At 35.1% G+C, this 22,669-nt stretch overlaps 1 protein-coding gene across 1 annotated transcript; it reads left to right on the top strand.

The window, feature by feature from the left end:
• Positions 1 to 1,053: 1,053 nt before the first annotated feature.
• Positions 1,054 to 1,981, top strand: LOC121210026 (uncharacterized). Its single transcript, XM_041082099.1, has 3 exons — positions 1,054 to 1,168; positions 1,251 to 1,712; positions 1,857 to 1,981. The coding sequence occupies exons 1-3, from the start codon at positions 1,054 to 1,056 to the stop codon at positions 1,979 to 1,981; spliced, it is 702 nt and encodes a 233-aa protein (XP_040938033.1).
• The last annotated feature ends 20,688 nt before the right edge of the window (positions 1,982 to 22,669 follow it).

Below are 22,669 nucleotides of genomic sequence, written 5' to 3'. Positions count from 1 at the left end.
ACCCTTGTATAGTGGAAAATTTTCTATGTTGTGTAAAAATTTCTAAAGTTCTTAGTTTAGTCCCGAACCATTTCTAAAACATGTTTTAGGCCTCGTAGGCTCGTATTAGGGACTTTATGATTAATTATAAGTGGATTTAATTTGGACACAAATTTATGGTTTAGAATTGTACGATTATTGGTTATGTGAGTCTGGTGATGCCTCTACCCTGTTTCGACGTCAAATACAGGTAAGGGGTGTTACATTTAGTGGTATCAGAACTAAGGTTTAGCCAATTCTCAGACTTGACATATCAAACACGAGTCTGGCTATACATGCCATTATAGAAATTGTAATAGTGTGATGACTTCTGATAATTTTTAAATGTGTTTTTCATATAGTAATGTCATCCAACTGAGTTAGAGCTGAATCCGAGGAAACTGAGAGCAATGCTTCAGCTTCAGTTCAAAGAGTTCAAAGAGTTGCGTTTGCCTCTGGTAATGAAAGGCCCGTGTCTGAGGGCCAAAGTGAGGAGGCAAAACAAGCCTTTTTTCAAATGATAACTGAATTGTTTACCCAGTACTTGAGAACAAACCCCACTATACAATGACCTCCTCCACTTGCTCCTTAATCAATTCCTGAGGTACCACAAGATGCTGAACCTATTAGAATTGGTAAGCTTCCGATAGATAAAATCCGCAAGCATGGGGCAGAAGGATTTAGAGCTACCGCAGATAATGATCCAGAAAGGGTAGAGTTTTGGCTAGAAAATACTATTTGGGTTTTTGATGAGCTATCCTGCACACATACCGAGTACCTAAAATGTGCAGTCTCTCTACTGAAAGATACGGCTTATCATTGGTGGAATACCATAACTTCAGTAGTACCGAGAGAGACCATTACATGGGAATTCTTCCAGACTGAATTCAGAAAGAAATATGTTAGTCAGAGGTTCATGGATCAGAAAAAGAAAGAATTACTAGAACTCAAGCAGGGAAGCATGATTGTATCTGAATATGAATGGGAATTTGTTCAACTAAGTATGCCAGAGAATACGTTTTAACCGAAGCTACAATGTGTAAACGTTTTGAAGAGGTCTTAAATAAAGATATCAAGTTATTGGTTGAGATTCTTGAGATAAGAGAATTTACAGCGTTTGCCGACCGAGCACACAAAGTTGAAGAACTAAGTAAAGAAAAAAACAAGTTGAAAGAGAGGCTCGGGTTTCTGGAAAAAGAGCTATGAGTAAGTCACAATCATTTGCATCTAAGAACTTAAAGAATCATTTTCATCTAAGAACTTAAAGAATTGTAATGATCGTGTGACCACTTCTACGGGATATTCTGGAAGGGAGCAGGGCTATCAACGATCTTATCCGAGGTCTTCAACTCCATCTGTGACCAGTGTTGGTAGTGTCGGTAATCTCAAACTGAAATATAAACATTGTAACAAGTTTCATCATGGGGAATGTTGGTCTAGAAGTGGAGTTTGTTTCGGATGCTGCTTACTTGACCATTTTCTCAGGGATTGTCCCGAAAGAGTTGAAAAGGAGATAGAACCAGCTCCAAAGTTGAGCAATCCTATTGCGAGAGGTAGACCACCCTGTTACCCTGGTAATGTTAGTGGTAGTCGAGGTACTACCAAGGATAAGGTAGTTAGATCTAAGGCACAAGCACTTGCGAGGACATATGTTCGTGCTAGAGAAGATGCTTCTGTGCTAGACGTCATTACTGGTACATTTTCTCTACTTGATACTGATATTACTGCATTGATTGACTTTGGGTCCACACATCCATAAATATGCACAAACCTAGTGTTTATTAAAAATTTACCTGATGAATTCACTGAATTTGTGGTTAAAGTTTCAAACCCCCTAGGCCAGTTTGTTATGGTGGACAAAGTTTGTAAGAACTGTCCATTGGTGGTAAAAGGCTATTGTTTTTTGGTTGACTTCATGTTATTGCCATTTGATGAGTTTGATGTGATCTTGGGAATGGATTGATTAACCCGGTATGACGCAATGGTGAATTGTAAGCAAAAATATATTGTATTGAAATGTCAAAACGGTGAAAGTCTGATAAACTGGATAGATTACCTAATTTGATTTCAGCAATATCAGCACAAAAATATGTCAAAAAGGAGTATGATGCTTATCTTGCGTATGTGAAGGTTACAAAAGTAACTAAGTCAAAGATTCAATCAGTGCCAGTAGTATGTGAATTTCCTAATGTATTCCCAGAAGAATTACCTAGTTTACCACCGGATAGAGAAGTAGAATTCTCTATAGATCTTGTTCCGGAAACAACATCGATATCCATAGAACCTTATAGAATGGCTCCTATTGAGTTGAAAGAGCTGAAGGTATAGTTGCAAGAATTGATTGACAAAGGTTTTGTCCGACCTAGTTACTCACTTGGGGTGCACTGGTTCTATTTGTAAAGAAGAAAGATGGATCGTTGAGGCTGTGTATTGATTATAGACAGCTCAACAAAGTTACAATAAAGAGCAAGTATCCATTGTCTCGTATTGATGACTTGTTTGACTAGTTAAAGTGTGCCACCATATTTTTAAAGATTAATCTCCGTTCTGGTTACTACCATCTACGGGTAAGAATCGGATGTGCTAAAAAGAGCTTTTAGAACCAGGTATAGACAATATGAGTTTCTTGTGATGCCATTTAGCTTGACAAATGCACCTGCAGTGTTTATGGACTTGATGAACAGAATTTTTAGCCCGTATTTAGACAGGTTTGTGGTGGTATTTATAGATGATATTATGGTTTACACTTGGAATGAAAATGAACATGCTGAGCGTTTGAGAATACTGTTGCAAACCCTATGAGAGAAACAACTGTACACCAAATTCAATAAATGTGAATTTTTGCTAAGGGAAGTTAGCTTCCTTGGGCATATAGTATCTACAGAAGGTTTCCGTGTATACCCAAATAAAATTTCAGCCATTGCTAATTGGAAACCACCAAATAATGTGTCTAAAGTCCGAATTTTTCTGGGACTAGCTGGTTATTATAGGAGATTTGTAAAAAAAAATTCGATGATAGCTTCTCCGATGAAACGATTGTTGCAGAAAGATGTGAAATTCGAGTGGACTAATAAATGCCAACAGAGTTTTGACAGATTAAAAACTTTATTAATAGAAGCTCCAGTGTTAGTTCAGCCAGAATCGGGTAAGGAATTTATAGTTTACAATGATGTATCGTTAAATGGTTTAGGCTGTGTTTTGATGCAAGATGGTAAAGTGGTATCTTATGCCTCACGATAGCTAAAACCACATGAAAAGAACTACCCGACACATGATCTTGAATTGTCAGCCATAATGTTTGCATTAAAAATCTAGCAGCATTACTTGTTTGGTAAAAAATGTCACATATTCACTGGTCATAAAAGTCTGAAATATTTGATGTCACAGAAAGCTTTGAATTTGAGACAGTGCAGATGGCTGGAATTGCAGAAAGATTATGATTTAGTTATTGACTACCATTCGGGGAAAACCAATATAGTGGCAGATGCTTTGAGCAGAAAATCCATGTATGCTCTACGAGCAATAAACACTCAATTGTCATTGTTTGATGATGGTTCAATCATAGCTAAGTTAAAAGCTAGACCAATATTTTTACAGCAAATTCCTGAAGCTTAGAAAAATGATAGCAAATTGCAAGTAAGAAGAGCACAAAGTGAATCGACTCCTGATTCAGAATTTCAGATCGAGACTGATAGTTGTTTGTTATTCAGAGGTAGAGTATGTGTACCAAAAGGTTCTGAACTAGTATAAAAGGTCTTGAATGAAGCTCATAATGGTAACATGTATGTTCATCCTAGTGGTAATAAAATGTATATCGAACTGAAAAAGATGTACTGGTCACCGAGAATGAAACGAGATATTTCTGAGATTGTATCTAAATGCTTGATATGTTAGCAAGTAAAAGCTGAACATCAATTGTCTTCTAGACTATTGCAGCCGGTTACGATACCTGAACGGAAATGGGAAAGAATTACTATGGACTTTGTAACGGGATTACCTCTGTCTCCAAAGAAGAAAGATGTCATTTGGGTAATTGTTGATCGGTTGACAAAGTCTGCACCTTTATTTCGATACATATGGATTTTTCCTTGGATAGATTGGCTGAGTTATATGTTTCAGAGATAGTCAGATTGTATGGAGTACCTGTCTCCGTCATTTCAGATAGAGATCCTCAGTTTACTTCTCAATTCTGGAGCAAATTGCAAAAAGCTTTGTGTACCCAGTTACACTTTAGTACTGCATTTCATCCCCAAACAGATGGTCAATCTGAACAGATAATACAAATCTTGGAAGATATGCTCTGGTGTTGTGTGCTTGAGTTTGAAGGTAACTGGAAAGGTATTTGCCTCTAGTTGGATTTGCTTATAATAACAGTTATCAGTCTAGTATTAAAATGGCACGTATGAAGCCTTGTATGGTCACAAATTTAGAACTCCATTATACTGGACAGAACTCAGTGAGAAAAAGTTACACGGAGTTGACTTGGTCCGAGAGACTGAAGAAAAAGTGAAGCTAATTCGAGACAGTCTGAAAGCAGCCTCTAATCGACAAAAGTCTTATGTTGATTTGAAGAGAAAAGAAATAGAATTTCAGGTTGGTGACAAGGTATTCTTGAAAGTGTCACCTTGGAAGAAAGTACTCTAGTTTGGTAGTAAAGGGAAATTGAGTCCACGGTTCATTGGACCCTATGAGATTACAGAAAGAATTGGACCGGTTGCTTATCAGTTAGCTTTACCACCAAAGCTTGAACGGATTCATAATGTTTTTCATGTGTCTATGCTACGACGGTATCGATCTAATCCTTCACATGTTATTTCTCAGACACAAGTAGAGATCCAGCCTGATATGACATATAGTAAGGAACCAATCAAAATCTTAGCTCGGGAAATGAAAAAGTTAAGAAATAAAAAGGTAACTTAGTAAAAGTTCTTTGGCAACGACATGCTGTAGAAGAGGCTACCTGGGAACCAGAGGATACCATGAGGAAGCAACACCCGAATCTTTTTACTGGTAAGATTTTTTAGGATGAAAATCCCTAAAGGGGGGAGAGTTGTAACAGCCTATTTTTCAACGAAATTGGAACAGTGGTTTCAGGACCATAAATCCGAAGTAAGAATAGTTATTTTATTATTTCTTTAAAGTCCACGGTATGATAGAATAATTGTGTGAAAATTTCGTTAAGAAATTTTATCAATTGAGTGACCGATTTATCTAGAAGGACTAAATTGCAATAGGTGCAAAACTTGAATTCCATAAGTTAAAAGTGTCTAATTGCTATGAAATTCTAAATTGGAGATCCTTAAATGGTAATTAGACCATTATAACTTGAGATGGACAAAAATGGACAAAGTTAGGTAAAAATTTCAAAGTTTAAGTGAATGGCAAATAGGTAATTTGGTAAATAAAAACAAAATAACTAAAATAAAAGATGTCATCTTTTTCAAATTAGTCCCCATAGCCGAAATTCACAAGTAAGACATAGATAGGGTTTGGCCAAGCTTTCAAGCTCGATTGTAAGTCCATTCTTGTCCCGTTTTTAATGATTTTTATATGTTTGAGATCGTTGTAACTTGATTTAGCTATTTCAAGGACTAATTTGAAAGAAAGACAAAGTCTAAAATTTTACCCATGATGAATAAGTTTGTATTTTGGTAATTAATGGTGGAAAATGAAAGATTATTGATAGATGAAAAGGTTTTACAAGGTGATTTTTGATGAAAACTTGATTAGGGACTAAAATGAAAAGTTTTAAAATTTGAAGAAAAATTCTAAAATTTTTGGTATACATGTGCTGAAAATTTTTTAATGGGGCTTTGGTTAGGCTTGGAATAGGGAGTAATTTGCACAAGTTTCATTTTCTTAGCATAGGGACGAAAATAAAATTTTTGGAAAAGTTAGGAGCAAAATGGTAATTTTGCCTAGGACATAAATTGAGTCCGTTTAAGTATGAAATGTATGAAATTGATGATTAAATTAATTTATATAGATCCAAAAAAACACAAACTCGAGGCTAGATCGAGGAAAAGTAAAGATTTCGGACTAGAAAACTTTTACGTGCACAAGTGTCGAGGTAAGTTCGTGTAACTTAATCGGATGTGCAATTATGTTAATTGAATGTTATATTGTATGTAATGCGATTTATATAATGTGCCTTATATGTATGTTATCATGGAAAATTTATACGTGCATGACATGATGATAAAGGGGTTAGTCCCGACTGAATGTTGAATTTTGATGATTATATTCGCTTTCCCGAAACGGATAACGTCCTGCATTTCTTGCGGAAGAGATTTAGCTTCAATGAGTAATCCCATTTACCCTGTTATAAAAATGATTTAGCCCAGACGGGTAATCCCGATATAATACCTCTCGAGCATACGTTATGATTAGGGTTTAGTCTGGACTGGTAATCCTATTTGAGCTCCCCTGAGCATACATTATATAAAGGATTTAGCCTGGACTGGTAATCCTGCTAAACGATACGTTATATCGAGTGTACTACTTGAGCATTCTTTGGAATTCAATGATTCAAAGGACATATAACTCTTGACTTGTCATGAAAACCTTAAGATGAAATAGTAATGACTAGATAGAATATTGCTTGATGAGCTCATCTATGTTACTTGATTTATATGAAGATTTTGGTGACTAACATGTTTGATTGAATGTATGTGCTTAGGAAAATTTAGCCTAATGGATGGAAACATGTTATTGTATGTTTAGATTTAATAATCAAGCTTGGTAAGTTTAATTTCCGTTATATGAACTTACTAAGCATGTAATGCTTACTCCTTTTATTTTTTTCCCCTGTCTTATAGTGCTCGGAAGCTCTTGAAGGTTGGGAGATCATTGGAGCATCGTCACACTATCATCTAGCCATCTTGGGTATTTATAGTAGAGTCATTTTGGTATAATTGCATGTATAGGACAACTTGGCCAATGGTGGTTTGTAATCTAGCAATTGGAATGGCTAGTGATGGTTCATTTTGGGCATGATTTAGTAAGCTATTGTGATATATATATACACACATGTGTTATGCTAAGTTCATGTGATCAAATGTTGTTAATGCCTAAGTTAAGCTAAGATGAGTTTGTAATCATGTATGCATGAATTGGTATGCCTTGATAAATGATGGAATTGCCAAATTTGAATGCTCGAAATGGTTGGAATTGGTTGAGTGTTTCATGTGCAGGTTTTTAGGTGATTTTGGGTGAGAAATAAAGCTAAGAAATGGCTTTATTTTGTCTACACGGGCGTATGTCTAGACCATGTGTTACACACGGCCTGATAACACGGGCATGTGGTTAGGCCGTGTGCCCCTGCACCTTAATTTTGAGAAACAGAATGCTCAAAATTGGACACACGGGCGTGTGTCTTAGCCGTGTGTGCCACACGGCCTAGCATAGGAGCGTGTGTCTTGGCCGTGTGAAACCTGCACGTAATTCAAATTAAATTAATTAACCGCATGGCCTAACACACGGGTGTGTGACTTGGCAGTGTGGTCTCAATTTGTTCATGAATTACAAGTCAAAGAGTTACACGGGGTCGGGATACGGGCGTGTTTGACCACAGGGCCTGCCCACACGGGTGTGTCCCATATTCGCACGGGCATAGTGGAAAATTTTCTAAGTTTTGTAAAAATTTCTAAAGTTCTCGGTTTAGTCCAGAACCATTTCCAAAACATGTTTTGGGCCTCGTAGGCTCGTATTAGGGACTTTATGATTAATTACAAATTGATTTAATTTGAATGCAAATTTATGGTTTAGAATTGTACGATTGCTAGTTATGTGAGTCCAACAATGCCTCGTACCCTGTTCCGGCGTCGAATACGTGTAAGGGGTGTTACATGGTTCAACAGGTAAGTAAAGGTTAATGGAAAGCCATGTATAAAAACTTGCTATTGTTAATGACTATATGAAATGGAAAAATGGGTATGTTTAATGAATTGAAAAGGAAGCAAATTTATCATGTAATGAAGAATATATGTATGGCATCTGTTTCCTAATGTATGCTATGTTTCATAAATGTTATAATTTAAGCATCTACTAACTATGTAGATTGTGGTGAATAGGAAAGTATAATGTCTAAGTGACCTAATGAGCATGATTGAATGATTTTTCGTTTTGTATTTGGTAAGTTTGAGTTTTCCTTATACAAGCTTACTAAGCATAAGTTGCTTACATAGTCATTTTTCCTATGTTTTGTAAATCATCGTCGATTGGTTGGAATCTTGTTAGAGCCCTATCACACTATTCGTCAATCACTTGGTAGTTTTGATTATTTTGGCTATGGTTATAAATGGCATGTATAGGCCCTATAATTAATAGATTTTTGAACATGTTTTTTGATCAACTTGATATGGGTATGCCTTTTTGTATATGTTTGCTTGGACTTGTAATGTTTTGGTAAGTATCTGCCTTTTTGGTCACTTTTAAGTGCTTTGTAAATATATGGCTTGATATTTGTTTATATGTGGTTGAAATGGTTAAATGATGTATGGATGTGGTGGTGATTGTTTAGGGTATAATGTGATCTTGAATTAAATGAATTGGTGTGAATTGTGGGGCCTTTGAAGCACATTGGTTAGATTTTACAGATTGATTAATTTGGTATGTTTTGAGTGTGGTTGGAGAGTGTTTTGATTATAGGAATGCATGCATAAATGGTGTGTCTTGGTGGGCAAGAAATGGTTTTATGATGTCTTGTTTTTTAAGGGCCAAAATTTGAGCACATGGCCTGGGACACGAGCTATCACATGGTTGTGTGCCACACACTGTCACCTCACGTGATCGTGTGTCATTAATGTTTTTTATTAGGTTTCACATGGTCTGAGACATGGTCCACAACACGGTCGTGTGTCTCAAAATAGTTTTTGGCACAGTCTGGCACACGACATGCTACTCAATCGTGTGGCTTAACATCGAATACACACACAGGCTGGTACACATCCCGCGACACAGCTGTGTAGCCATAATTCTAATACCCACAAGGGCAGCTACACAGACTGGGACACAACCGTGTGTCCCTACTTCGAATATCCACATGGTTTGGGCTATATCACACAGCCTGGCCACACAACCGTTTGACCCCTGTTTTCCAATTTTCCAAAATTTTCTAATTTGTTTAAATTTGATCCCTGATTGTTTCCAAATTGTTTTTAGGGTCCCAAAGGCTCGATTTAAGGCCCAAATGTGTATTTTTGCCATGATTGTATTAAGTTATTAGAGATTAATATTAAATTATATTGTTGTTCTATTTTGAAGTTAAAGGTTTTGTTTTGTACAATAATGCTCTGTAACCCTAATTTGGTGACGAAGATGAGTTAGTGGTGTTACATTTAGTGGTATCATAGCCACAGTTTAATCGATTCTTGAACTAAACATAGCATGTATAGAGTATAAAACACATGTCATTTTATAACCTGTGATAGTGTGATATCTCCTAACTTAAATTAAATTATGTTTTCATATAGATAAAAGATGTCGTCCCACCGAGTTGATTTCGATGAAGCCAAAAGTAATGCTCAAGCCTCTATTCAAGTAGTAGCATGCGAAAGAAGCCTTCTATCATATGATGTCTGAGTGGTTTACCAAATTTGTCTGAACAAATCCAATGGCTCAACGACCTCCACCCTTTTTCGTATGCCAACCAGTTCCCCTTATTCCTCAAGGTTCGAAACAGGTACATGTAAATAGGCCTCTGGTTGATAAAATTCATAAAAATGGGGTAGAAGAATTTCATGGTACAACTGAAGATGACCCAGAAAAAGCTGAGTTCTGGTTAGAGAATACCATTAGAGTTTTTGATGAATTATCTTGTTCTTCAACTGATTGTTTAACATGTACAATATCTCTATTAAAAGACTCAGCATATCAGTGGTGGAATACTCTTATAGCAGTAGTACCGAAAGATCAAGTGAATTGGGAATTCTTCTAAATAGAATTCAAAAAGAAAGACTTTTGTCAAAGGTATCTCAATAAGAAGAGGAAAGAGTTTCTAAAATTGAAGTAGGGTCTTAGAATTGTAGCTGAATATGAGAAAGAATTTGTTTGACAAAGCAAGTATGCTCAAGAATGTATTCCAACTGAAGTTGTTATGTGTACCCAGTTTGAAGATGGCTTGAACGAAGACATCAGATTGCTTGTCAGGATACTTGAAATGAAAGAATTGTGGTTTTAGTTCATTGAGTACATAAGGCTGAAGAACCTAGTAAATAAAAAAGAAAAGCAGATTCCGATACTTGAGACACGGGTAAACAACCTATGGGAAAATCATTTTCTTCTTTAGCAAAAAAATCAAAGGAAACTCACAATCGTATGTCAACTCCATATGGGTTTTTTGGGAGAGATAAAGGGAAGCAAGCTAGTTCGAGACTTCAGGCTACCTCTGTAGCAAGTGTGGGGAGTGTTCATAATAACATGCCTAAATCTCAGCAATGCAATAGAAGACATTTCAGAGAATACCGATTGAAAGAGGGATCTTTTTTTAAATACGGGTCATATGATCATTTTCTTCGAGATTGCCCTGAAAGGTCCCGAAAGAGATAAAGCTCAGAATACACGACTGGGTAACACGCCTTCGAGAGGGAGGCCATCTAAGAGTAGTGCTATGCAAGGAACAGTCAAATTGGAATGAAAGATTTTGTAGTTCGATATGAGGCTCCGGCACCAATTAGGGCTTATGCAATTCGAGCTTGTGAAAAGGCTTCGGCACCTGATGTGATTACTAGTACATTTTCTATCTTTGATGTTAATGTTTATGCTTTGATTGACTCAGGGTCAATGCACTCGTACATATGCACAACATTAGTGTCGGATAAGAAAATATTTGTTAAGTCAACTGAATTTGTGGTTAAAGTAACTAATCCATTAGGCCAGTATGTGTTAGTTGATAAAGTTTGTAGAAACTGTCCCTTAAAAATTTGATGCCACTGTTAGCATAGATTGGTTGAATTTGCACGATGCAGTGGTGACCTGTAGACGAAAGCAAATTTTATTGAAATGTCAGAACGGTGAGATAGTCAGGGTAGAATCAGATAGATGTGATAGTACAACTAATACTATTTCAGCTTTGTTAGCCCAGAAATGTGTTAGAAAAGGTTGTGAGGCTTATTTAGCTTATATATTATATTCCAAAGCTCCAGAATCAAAATTAGGATCAGTTTTGATCATTTGTGAATGTGGATGTGTTTCTGAAAGAGTTACCAGGGTTACCGTCAGTCAGAGAGTTTGAATTTGCTATTGAACTAGTACCGGGAACTACACTGATATCGATTGCTCCGTATAGAATGGCACTGGCTGAATTAAAAGAGTTGAAAGCACAGCTACAGGAGTTGATAGGTAGAGGTTTTGATCGACCTAGTTTTTCTCTCTGGGGTGCACCTATACTATTTGTTAAGAAAAAAGATGAGTCGATACGGTTATGTATTGATTATCAACACCTTAATAAGTTTATAGTTAAAAACAAATATCCGTTGCCACATATTGATGATTTATTTAATAAGCTAAAAGGTGCAACTGTATTTTCAAAGATTGATCTCCATTCTGGATATTATCAGCTTTGGGTTAAAGGTTCTGATGTGCCGAAAACTGCTTTCAAAACTAAGTACAGACATTATGAATTTTTAGTTATTCCATTTGGTTGAACAAATGCAGCTGCAGTGTTTATGAATTTGATGAACAAAATATTTGGGTCGTACTTAGATAAATTTGTGATTGTTTTCATTGATGACATTCTAATTTAATCCCGATATGAAGTGGAGCATGCCCAAAATTTGAGAAAAGTATTGCAGACTTTGCGCGAGAAACAACTATATGCAAATTCAGTAAATATGAGTTTTGGTTACGAGAACCCTATTACATCAAATATCACCCAAATGGCATTTCTTTTACTTGAAGTCAATGGTAACCCTATTAAAAAATCAATCATAATACGCTTCCATTTCAATTCATGAATCAAGATAGGCTGAAGAAGTCTGGTGGGAACCTGATGTTCTGCCTTCACTCATTGACAAGTCAACCATTTAGCAACGAAATCAACTATCTCTCTTCTAATACCGAACCACTAATACTATTCATGTAAGTCATTATACATTTTCATTCTACCAAGGTGCATAGTGAAAGGGCAAGCATGAGCATTGCAAAGCATTAGCTCTTTCACTTCAACAACATCTGGAACACAGATTCAATTACGAAACCTCAGACAACCACTATCATCAATGCTAAAGTTTCCTACCGAGCCACATTAAACCATTTCTCTTTTTCCAAAAAACTTAGTATCAACAACCTGAGCTTCCTTAATTTGCTCAAACAACACTCGTTTGGCTTTCAACTCGGCTAAGTAATTTTCGTCATAGCCAATGTTGATTTGATCGAACATCGCCTGCAATTCAATAGCTGCCTTCCTACTAAACGCATCAACTACAACGTTAGCTTTACCGGGATGGTAATTGATAACACAATTATAATCTTTAAAAAATTCAATCTAGCGACGTTATCTCAACTTCAACTCATTTGGGTTAAGAGGTATTTAAGACTTTTGTGATCGACATAAATATGAAACTTTTAACTATACAAATAGTGCATTTAGATATTTAGAGCAAAAACCACAACGGCTAGCTCTAAATCGTGCGTCAGATAGTTGCGTTTGCGTTATTAGCTAACGGAACACATACGCAATCACTTTCATGTCCTTCATCAAAACATAGCCCAAACCACTCCATGAAGAATCACTATATACCATAAAGTCTTTCCCCGATTCAGGCAAAGTTACAGTCAATGCTTCAGTCAACATTTATTTTAATTTCTCGAAACTTTTCTGGCACTGATCACTCCAAACAAATCTTTGATAATAATTGTCCAATCCATGGAAACTACAGACTTCTGACACATTTCATGGTGTTTTCCCCTGTAAGATAGCCTCGATTTTTTTTGGATCAACCCAAATCCCATAAACTAAAATAACATGTCCTACAAACACAACTTTGGATAACTAGAACTAACTTTTGCTAAGTTTTCCATACAATTGCTTTTCTTGTAAAACTTGTAAATTAGTTAGAATATATTGCTTATGCTCAGCTTCAGACGTTGAATAGATCAGAATTTCATTGATGAAAACTAACATAAAATGATCTAGATAGAGCTGGAAGATGCGATTCATGAGATCCATGAATGCCACAGGAGCTTTTGTCTAACTGAAAGGCATCACCAAAAATTCATAACGGTCATAACGCATACGGAACAACAAATTCAATATGTCACTATTTTTCACTTTCAACTGATAGTAATTTCATCTCAAATAAAACTTGGAAAAAACTGAAACTTCTTTCAACTGATCGAATAAGTCGTCGATACAAGGTAAGGGGTACCAATCTTAACCGTTAGCTTGTTCAGTTTCTGATAGTGTTGGGAAATGTGCCTATATTGTAGTAAACATGTAACTATTTTCTATTTATTTGGATGATAAATAAATAAATAAATAAAGTTAATTTCACATTTCACTATTATGTCTTTTTTATTTGTGTTTTTCATATTTTGCATGTATAGCGAAATTGTGACAAGCAAATATTAGCTCATTGATTGTCTAAAGTTCAAATTGAAGATAAATGGCACTGTAAAGAAAGTTTACATTACGAGAAAACAACTTACTTCAGTACATAATCTAAATGAGTCCATAATCTCATAAAAGAATCAAAGTGAGCATTTGATTCAAATATTGAGAAGCATTATTATGTTGTCTACAATTCCAATTTGTGAGATGGTTAGTCTTGGCTATCGAAGTAGTTGATTCCATGGGTAGAGACATAGATGTATTCATCGGAAGAATGATACATTGGACAGGACTCAAGATGAATTAATACTAAATCTGTTTGTGAATTAATTCACTTGTGACATCCATAGTGTGATTTACCTAAATCCTGAGTTAGCCACTGACCATACGTGTGCAACTCATGTGATTTGATATAAGTGGAGGCTTATGCTTTAAAGATGATTGAGCCCATAGCCAGTATATTGGGTACATGATTTGTGTGTGGCATAGCTTTACTTGAAATAGTGGAATTTATAGCTCAATTAAAGATTTATTGATATCCTCGCATTGGCATTCTGTGCAATGATAAATATGGAACGTAACCATGCGTTGCTTGTTCTCAAACGAGCAATTTATCATTTTCATTTGTTTACAGTGATCATATTAATCATTAAGAAGACACAATTGTGACAATGAGATAAAATAGGATTGTATTGAGTGAACGGATTTAACTCAAAAGAGTCAATGATATCATATTAGGGTAACACACATATAACAAGGTTATTGGACTAAGCAGTTGGATGAATTACTTTCATAAAGAGTGTACAATAAGGAGCCTTCAATCATGGTACTTTCTGTGGACTGACTCCATGATTAAGTAATTGTGAATTATTGGAATGATGCCTCTAGAAATAATTGCAATCACTAGAGCCTAATTGCATATTTCTGATTGGCCCCTCTGCTAGCTCAACAAAAGCTCGATCGGACTGCATTTGAATTAGAAGAAAGTTCTACGACTTTGGGAATAATTTAATTGAGTCTATTTATTCGATGTGGAATTAAATTAGATGGTCATGATAATTGTTTAACTAGAGAATTTGATTAAAGAATTTTCTTGAAAAATTAATTTGGAAAATCTAAGTAATTTTTGGAAAAAATAATTTTGATCAAGTAAAAATAAATTAATCAAATCAATTAAAATTAATATGATATTTTTGGGAATTAATTTTCAAGTAAGACAATAGCCCAATGGGTAATTGAACTTGAAAATTGGACTTGAGACCGTAAATTGGACCCAAGAGTCCAACATTGAGACCAAGACCCAAAAATGAGTCGAACCAAGCCTGATATGTGAAATCGAGCCGACGGTCCAACTTGTGGCTAGACCAGACAGGTCAAAAACTTGACCAGACCAAATCAGAAGTAGCCGAACTGGTTCGGGGTGCCGTAAGGGTGCCGTAAGAGATTATTTTAGAAAATTTCTAGAGAATTTTTCTAATTTATAAATTGACCCAAAATTTTAGAGAAATTGTAAAATTACCCCACTAGTATTTTTTGGTGCAAATTTTTTTATTCAAAACAAACCCACACTCAACAAATGTGAGCTTGAGGATAACGAATTTTTTTATTCAAAACAAACCCACACTCAACAAATGTGAGCTTGAGGATAACGAAGAAGATTACTCAGTCGAAGCGCTCATCCTAGACTAATCAAAAAGGTACAATTTTGATTAAGTGTTTATTACTTTAGATATCACAACCAAGATTTTATTTTAGAAAATTTTTAAAACTCTGGTTTATCCTTAAATTTAATTTTCGCTACGTTTTCCAAACCCATTTTTTCCAAAAGATAGTCTATACAAAGTTGCATCGAACCATCTTTCTTTTTAACAAACAATACTAGAGCTCCCCAGGGTGATATACTAAGGTGTATAAAGTCGTGGTCCAGTAAATCTTGCAATTTAAATTTTAACTCCTTTAGCTCTCGCGGTACCATACAGTAAGGGGAAGTTGAAACTAGAGCCGTATCAGGGAACACTTCAATTGCAAACTCAACTTCTCGAATTGGTGGTAATCCCAATAATTCCTTGAGAAACACATTAGGGAATTGACAAATAGATAGAATCTTACTGATCTGACTATCACCAACATTCGAGTTAATAACATAGGCCATAAAAGTTTCACAGCCTCTATCTAAAAGTTCATTAGCTTGAATTGCTGAAATGATATGAGTTGAACCATTCGTTCTAACACCATTCACCTCAATCAAATTACCATCGACACTCTAAACCATAAAATTTTTTTATGGCAATCCAATATTACCCCATGCTTGGTTAGCTAATCCATACCCAAAATCATATCAAAATTGTCGAATGGCACAATCAACAAGTCAACAAGAAAAGATACGTTCTGAATCTCTAACTAACACCACCTACATACTTGATTGACTAACACTGACTGCCTTAAAGGACTCGATACAATCATAGTCACTTTAGATGTCTTTGATTTTATACTCCTCAATTTAACCAATTCAGCATTTATATAAGAATGTAAGGATTCAGGTTCTATCAGAGCGTAAATTGGTGTAGAGAATAGTAGAAAATACCTGCTACAACATCAATAGCATCGCCCTTCTCATGAGTCTGTACAACATATGCTCACGCTGGTGCTTTGGCCTCTAACTGATGAGAAGAAATCACATTCCTTTTTCATGATCTACCTCTTGCAACTAAACTACCACAACAAATCCCTCAACCCCTAGACTCAAGTGCAGACCTAGCATTATTACCTCTCGAAAACTCATGAGCAAAATACTCCAAATATCCTAAAAAAAAAGCTCACGACAATTTTCAAAATTCACCTCGATGTTTTTTTTCCCACAGTGCTCACAGTTTGGTACATCAAAATCTCGAGTCGAACCTCGTACACTACCCACTGACACATATGGTTGTCGATCTAAGTTTATATCATATTTAAGAGATTTAAAAGTCAATCTCCAATTACCAAGAAAATCCCTAGTTTGCTTTGGTACAAGATGCGAGAACTAGCAGTCCCTGCCCGTTTTCCACCAACTCGTGTAGTATTAGTTTTCTTGTCGAGGCTCAAAGCTTGTTCTATCATTTTCACTCGTTCAACTAGATCAGAAAATTCTGAGATCCGGTGAGATACGAGTTGAATTCTGAGTTCATCACGCAAACTACACAAGAAACATTTACAAATTTCAGCTTCAGTAGATACAAACTTTAAGGCATATTTATTGAGTCACAGAAACTCATGCTCGTAACTAGCTGCGACCATTTCATTCTATTTCAATAACAAAAATTCTTATTTTTGATCCTCTAGGTATAATTCTTCGATTTACTTTTTCTTCAATTTGGTTTGAAAAAACACCCAATTGGCTTGCTCGGTAGGTACATGGTGTATGACTGTCTGCCATCACATATATGCTTCTCTTTTCAATAGAGAAACAACACAAATTATGCATTCACGCGGGGTGCATTCAAGTTGTTGCAGAATTCATTTAGTCAATTCTATCATGTGTGAAATGATATGTGAATTGTACAAGTATACACGTCAGATCAAGTAATAAAGTGATGAGTGAGTATCATTCCCACAAGGATCGGATTGAGGCACTGAAGTGGTCAAGTTATTATAATAAAGTGTGATTAATGCTATGGTAAGTATGCAGTAGTAATTAATAAGAATAATGATGTATACAAATGTGGAACTAATGAATACTTGGAAATGCAATGGTAATTATGAGAATAAATACGTGAATAATATACAATAAATAAATAAATGGCTAAGAATGCTATGGCAAAGCTACTTCGGCAAAGATAAAGGTTAAGCGATGTTGAGTGGGAAGGTCAGGATTACTAAGAATCTACTTTTCTGTTAGCACTGCCTCAGCAAAATCATACTTAACCTACTATTTGAAAGAGTTATTAAGTGGTCTGCCTCCTCCGAGAGCAAAAACCTCAAGTTACCTTGCCTGTGTCTATAGGCATTTACTATGGTACTGTTAGAATTATGTGACCCAAATTCTAAGAGATTGCTTGCAAGTCAAGTTAAACAAAAATATATTTTCTTTCTAGAAGATTTAGTATTTATTAGTATAATATATTTAGCATTTATTAGTATAGTTTATTTGACTTACTAATTTAGCCTATAAATAGGCTCCTTTACAATCTTAGAATTAAGAGACACCCATTAGATTAGAACTCATAACACATTCAGAGAATTTTGTGTTTACGTTTGAGGGTTCTTTGTTTTTCGGGTTTTCGGGGTTTAGTTTTTATCTCCATCTTTTGTACTCTTCATTCTTTTACCATTATAGTAAAATTATCTTTGCCCGTGGTTTTTTATCCTCTTTTGAGGGGTTTTTCCACGTTAAATTTGTGTGTTCATCTTCTCAATTTCTTATACTATTTTTACTTGTTCGTTGCTTAATCGGGACGATCCTAACAGGTACCCTGCACTGTTACCTTCTGTATGATCACTACTCTATGTCTAAAGTTGACTACAAGTGTTTTTCGAGTACTTGCTCATATCATTCAAACACGGTCCAACTAATCCAACCTTTTCAAAATTAAATAAGTTTAAGGGTACGCTACACTGTTGACTATGTCTAAGGATTGCTCACATATATTGTAAAGAATAAAATAATTGAATGAAACGGTAAAATAACTCAGATTTATACTGCAGCCATTAAAGACAATTAAAGTTTCAACAAAGTAATCTTAACCCTATGAGATTTAACTCATAGGTTGGAAAATAAAATTCAACTAAAACATCGTTTTCATCACAATAATTCACGAAGGAACAGATTATAAATAATGGAAGAACGTCGGGAAGATAGCGTTCGCTTGTCCAATCCACACTCCAACTGTGTAGTGTCCTGAGGCATGTTATTGAGTCACAGAAACTTATGCTTGTAATCAACTGTGAACATTTCATTCTATTTCCAAAACAAAAATTCTTGTTTCCGATCCTCTGGGTACAATTCTCCGACATACTTTTTCTTTAATTCAGTTTGAAAGAACTCCCAATTGGCTCGCTCAGTAGGTACATGGCTTATGACTGTCTATCATCACATATATGCTTCTCCTTCAAGTAGAGAAACAACAAAGGTTACACATTCACACATGGTGCATTCAAATTGTTGCAAAATTTATTTAGTCAGTTCCAACCAAACTTCAGTAGTTAAAGGATCAACCCCTTTCAAACCTAGAAATTCAGTAGCACCATACCTTCATAATTATTTAATTGGGGCATGTAGAATAAAAGTACATGTACTACCACAGGAGTAGTTCCCACCACTCTCCAAAGAGCTTCAGCAACAGCTCGAAGTAAAGTCAAATCACCTTACCCCTCATTTCTATCTCTATTGACCCTATGTTGTTAAGCACCAATTGAATCAATGCTTGGTGCCACTAATTCATCCCTAATTTCATTCTTAGCAGAGTGACCACTACTACGAATACTCTCATTTATTTTATTTCCAGATTCTCTCGACATCATTCAACTCTAAAATAGAAACAATATAATCAAGATCCGAATCCTGACTCAAACTCGACTCAACTTTTGCATATACATATAGGCTCGATTCTAAGCTCAATTTAGTCTAAGAACTGGCTAAACCTATAGCTCTAATATCAATAAATGTAACAACCCTTACCTAGTCCGATCGTCGACCCGAACAATAGGATGTTATGAAAAAAACTAAATAATTACACGTAATTTATCATTCAAAATTTCAATAAAAAATCATTATATCAAATATGATCAAGTTTAACATTTAATTCAATTAAATTCGGGTTTATATCGAGCTTACAAAAGCTTAAAATCAATTTAGTATCATAAAAGATCAATTCAAAGTAAAAACAAAAATATGGGAAAATTTGCAAATAAGGGTCACGCGGTCATGTCCTCCGACCGTGTGGAAATGTTAAGCCCGTGTGGGATGCGACACGCAGTCGTGAAGTAAGTTGTGCAACAGACAGATGTTGTGTAACACCCCTAACCAAACCTAGGAGTTCCAGCTAAGTCGAATGCTTTACATTGATCACTATAATGATCTAGTAAAGCCATTCTTCTACTTGAGTTGATTTGTAAAAAAATTTCTATTTTGTTTTTAAGAAAAAAATTCATTTAATCAATTCGACTTTACTTAGTAATCTAATTACAATATTATTAATGCGAAGTTTTTGAGACAACGGTTAAGGTTTAAGAAAACTTATCAAAACTTTAAATATTTTGCAAAGCAGTAGAAAACCATAATAAGAATACTATATGTGACAGCCCTAAATTGACCCTAGTCGGGAAGTGGTTTCGGGACCGCTAAACTGAGTCACCGAAGTATTTGAATGTGATAATTATTGTCTAGAATATGTGAATATGAATGTGTGAAAGTTTTAAGCTTCGATTTAGTCGATTGCATGTGAATTTAGTTAATAGGACTTATGTGTGACACTTTTGAAATGTGATAGGTTAATCTATAAGGACCTATTAAAGCATGTAGTGAAAATAATGGTTTTACATGTCAAATACTCATTTTTTATACATAGTGGCCGGCCATGATGGAGCATATATTAGAATATGTGGTAAATTTCCATGAAGTGGTCATTATTTTATGTAAAAGAAAGGAAATAATAAAAGAAAAAAAAGAATGAAAATGTGATGAAAACAAAAGAAGAAATCGGTTCTTCTTGGCCAAATGAAGATATGAAGAAATAAGGGGAACTTACCAAAAGAAATTCGGCATTCTTCTTTAGCTAGTAAGAGGTAAGTTTTGAATTGTTGATTTAGTTTTATGATAGGTTAAGTTAGTAATTGGATGCACTCTTGGTAATGTTAAGAAAGTTGGAGCTTTTATGGTGGTTTGGGCATCATGCCGTGAATCTAAGTGTTAACATTGGAGGTCATTTTCATGTTGTATGTGATAAAAGGGGGATGATAGTATGGAATGAAGATTTTTGAATAAGTAGGTTAGTAGCACTTGGTACATTCGGTTACATTGAGTCTAATTAGAATGTTAATTTCTTTCTCTATGATTATTTTCCTTGTATGTTAAAAGGGTCCTTTGATGGGGCCGAATGAATTATGAAAGTCATAAAAAAAATGTATGAAGTTAAGGTGCGAATTTTAGTTCGGGTGATAGAGATAATTCGGTTGAAATGTTAAGTATGGGAGTTGTCATTTTAGGTTAAGATCAAAAGAATGGTTAATAGGCATTAAAAGGTTAAATGTATGAAATTTGATGTATAATAACTTATAGGTAATTACATAAGTAAGGTTAAATTTAATTTGGTATATTCGGCAATATAGGTGTATATGTTTGTGATAATATTTTTTTGTTAACTCTCTATAATCGATTGAAGGAGTAATATTGGCTTATAAGGTTGAGTTGATTCATGATGTTGTACATTAGAATTAAAAATACTTGAGACTAGGTTACATTAATAGTGATAATACATTCGGCCTTGAAGCATTAATCGAATATTTGTTAAGGTTTTGATATTTTGAACAAGGATAGTTGTGAAATGGAGTGAAAACCATTAAATTATACACATAAGTATCCAGCAAGAAAATTAAACTACTAAATGTATTTATTCTAGATCAAGACATCAAAGGGGGAGAATCAAAGAAAGGCAAAGCAAAGATAATCGAGTAGTCGATTGGGAATCATTTCATCCAATATAAGGTAAGTCCTTAAGCACTCATGTGAGGTTGATTAGCTTGTATATAAATAATATTAGTGAATCATAAAAGGAATTCCTTTCGTTAGGAGTTCTCTTGGAATAATTTTCCTATTTATTAATATGACCATATGTGCTATTTAAATTAAGTAAATTTCCTTATCAAAATGAGTTAACATATGGCACTATGTGTTCCGATTTGGGTGTTGAAGTATAAGAGAAAATCCAATGCACTGAGTGTGCGGTGTACTATGGCACTATGTGTGCGAGTGTGACGAGCACTATGTGTGCAAATTCGATTAATAATATAAAATGAGCGTGAAAGAACGAAGTGGTAGAACTAGTAACTAAAGTATCGAACTTGAGGCATGTACTGAGTAGGTACAAATTTATCTAGTGCATCAAAATTCCATGCTTTGAGGGACCGGGTCTAAATCAATTGGGTTGTTTTGGTGTTTGATTTGATTGTAGGACTTGGCATGAGATTGAATCGAAATTCTAAGAAATGATAGCATAGCTCGGTATAGTTGGAGTAACTGATTTTTTTTTTTGCATTATTTGCTTCTCTTATGATCTCTTATAATTATACGGTATGTAATGCTTATGACTTACTGAGTTATATACTCATTGGTGTGTTTATTTGTCACTTATTTAGGTTCCTTTGATCCATTTTTGTGTGCTCGGGATCACCGTCGAAGTCATCGCACCAGCTTGCAACTTTTTGGTACCTTCTTCTTAGTTGGTCTAAGAGAACATTTCGGCATGTATAGGCTATTATGTTTTGTTTGAACTTTGGTATGTATACTGTTAGCCATGCAAAAATGGCATAAATGTTAAGTTGAATTGGGTCTTATGATACTTAGTTATAAGTAACAGTTAAAGTCTATTTAATTATTATGCCGTTTGTCATGGCTAATCATTTCCGGTGTTACACTCATGATATGGTTATTGAGTAGTAAGGAAATGCTTGGTAATGATTAGCCTTGGGTATGGCTAGTCATGATCATACTTGGTGATATGCATGCTAAATTACTCTAATAGAAAAAAAAAATTTACTCTAATAGTAGAGGCAGACAGCAGTGGTGTTGTGAAATTGAAAAAAATCACTAAAAATAGTAGAAATGGAATTAAATAATGGATAAATTATGGAATCGAAGCTTGATGAGTCTATTTTTACATGGAAGAAGTAAAACAAGTATGCGAGCTATACTGTATGAGATATTTAAAATCTTGTGAAACAGGACCAGAACGATTTCTGGATCCCCTGTCCCGAATTTAGAAATTCACCATAAATTCTACAAAGATAATTAGAAGTCATACTTTATATGTACAGATTCCTTATTGAGTCTACCTTTATTAGGGACAAACGTCATAGTCATTGAATCTCTGTATAGAGAGATATCTGGTTCGTAATACACAGAGGTCA

Source organism: Gossypium hirsutum, chromosome A11 (genome assembly GCF_007990345.1).
Source record: "Gossypium hirsutum isolate 1008001.06 chromosome A11, Gossypium_hirsutum_v2.1, whole genome shotgun sequence".
In the NCBI taxonomy this organism is placed as follows: Eukaryota; Viridiplantae; Streptophyta; class Magnoliopsida; order Malvales; family Malvaceae; genus Gossypium; species Gossypium hirsutum.
Note: the sequence above shows the minus strand (reverse complement) of the source record. Positions and strands in the feature narration are given on the sequence as shown.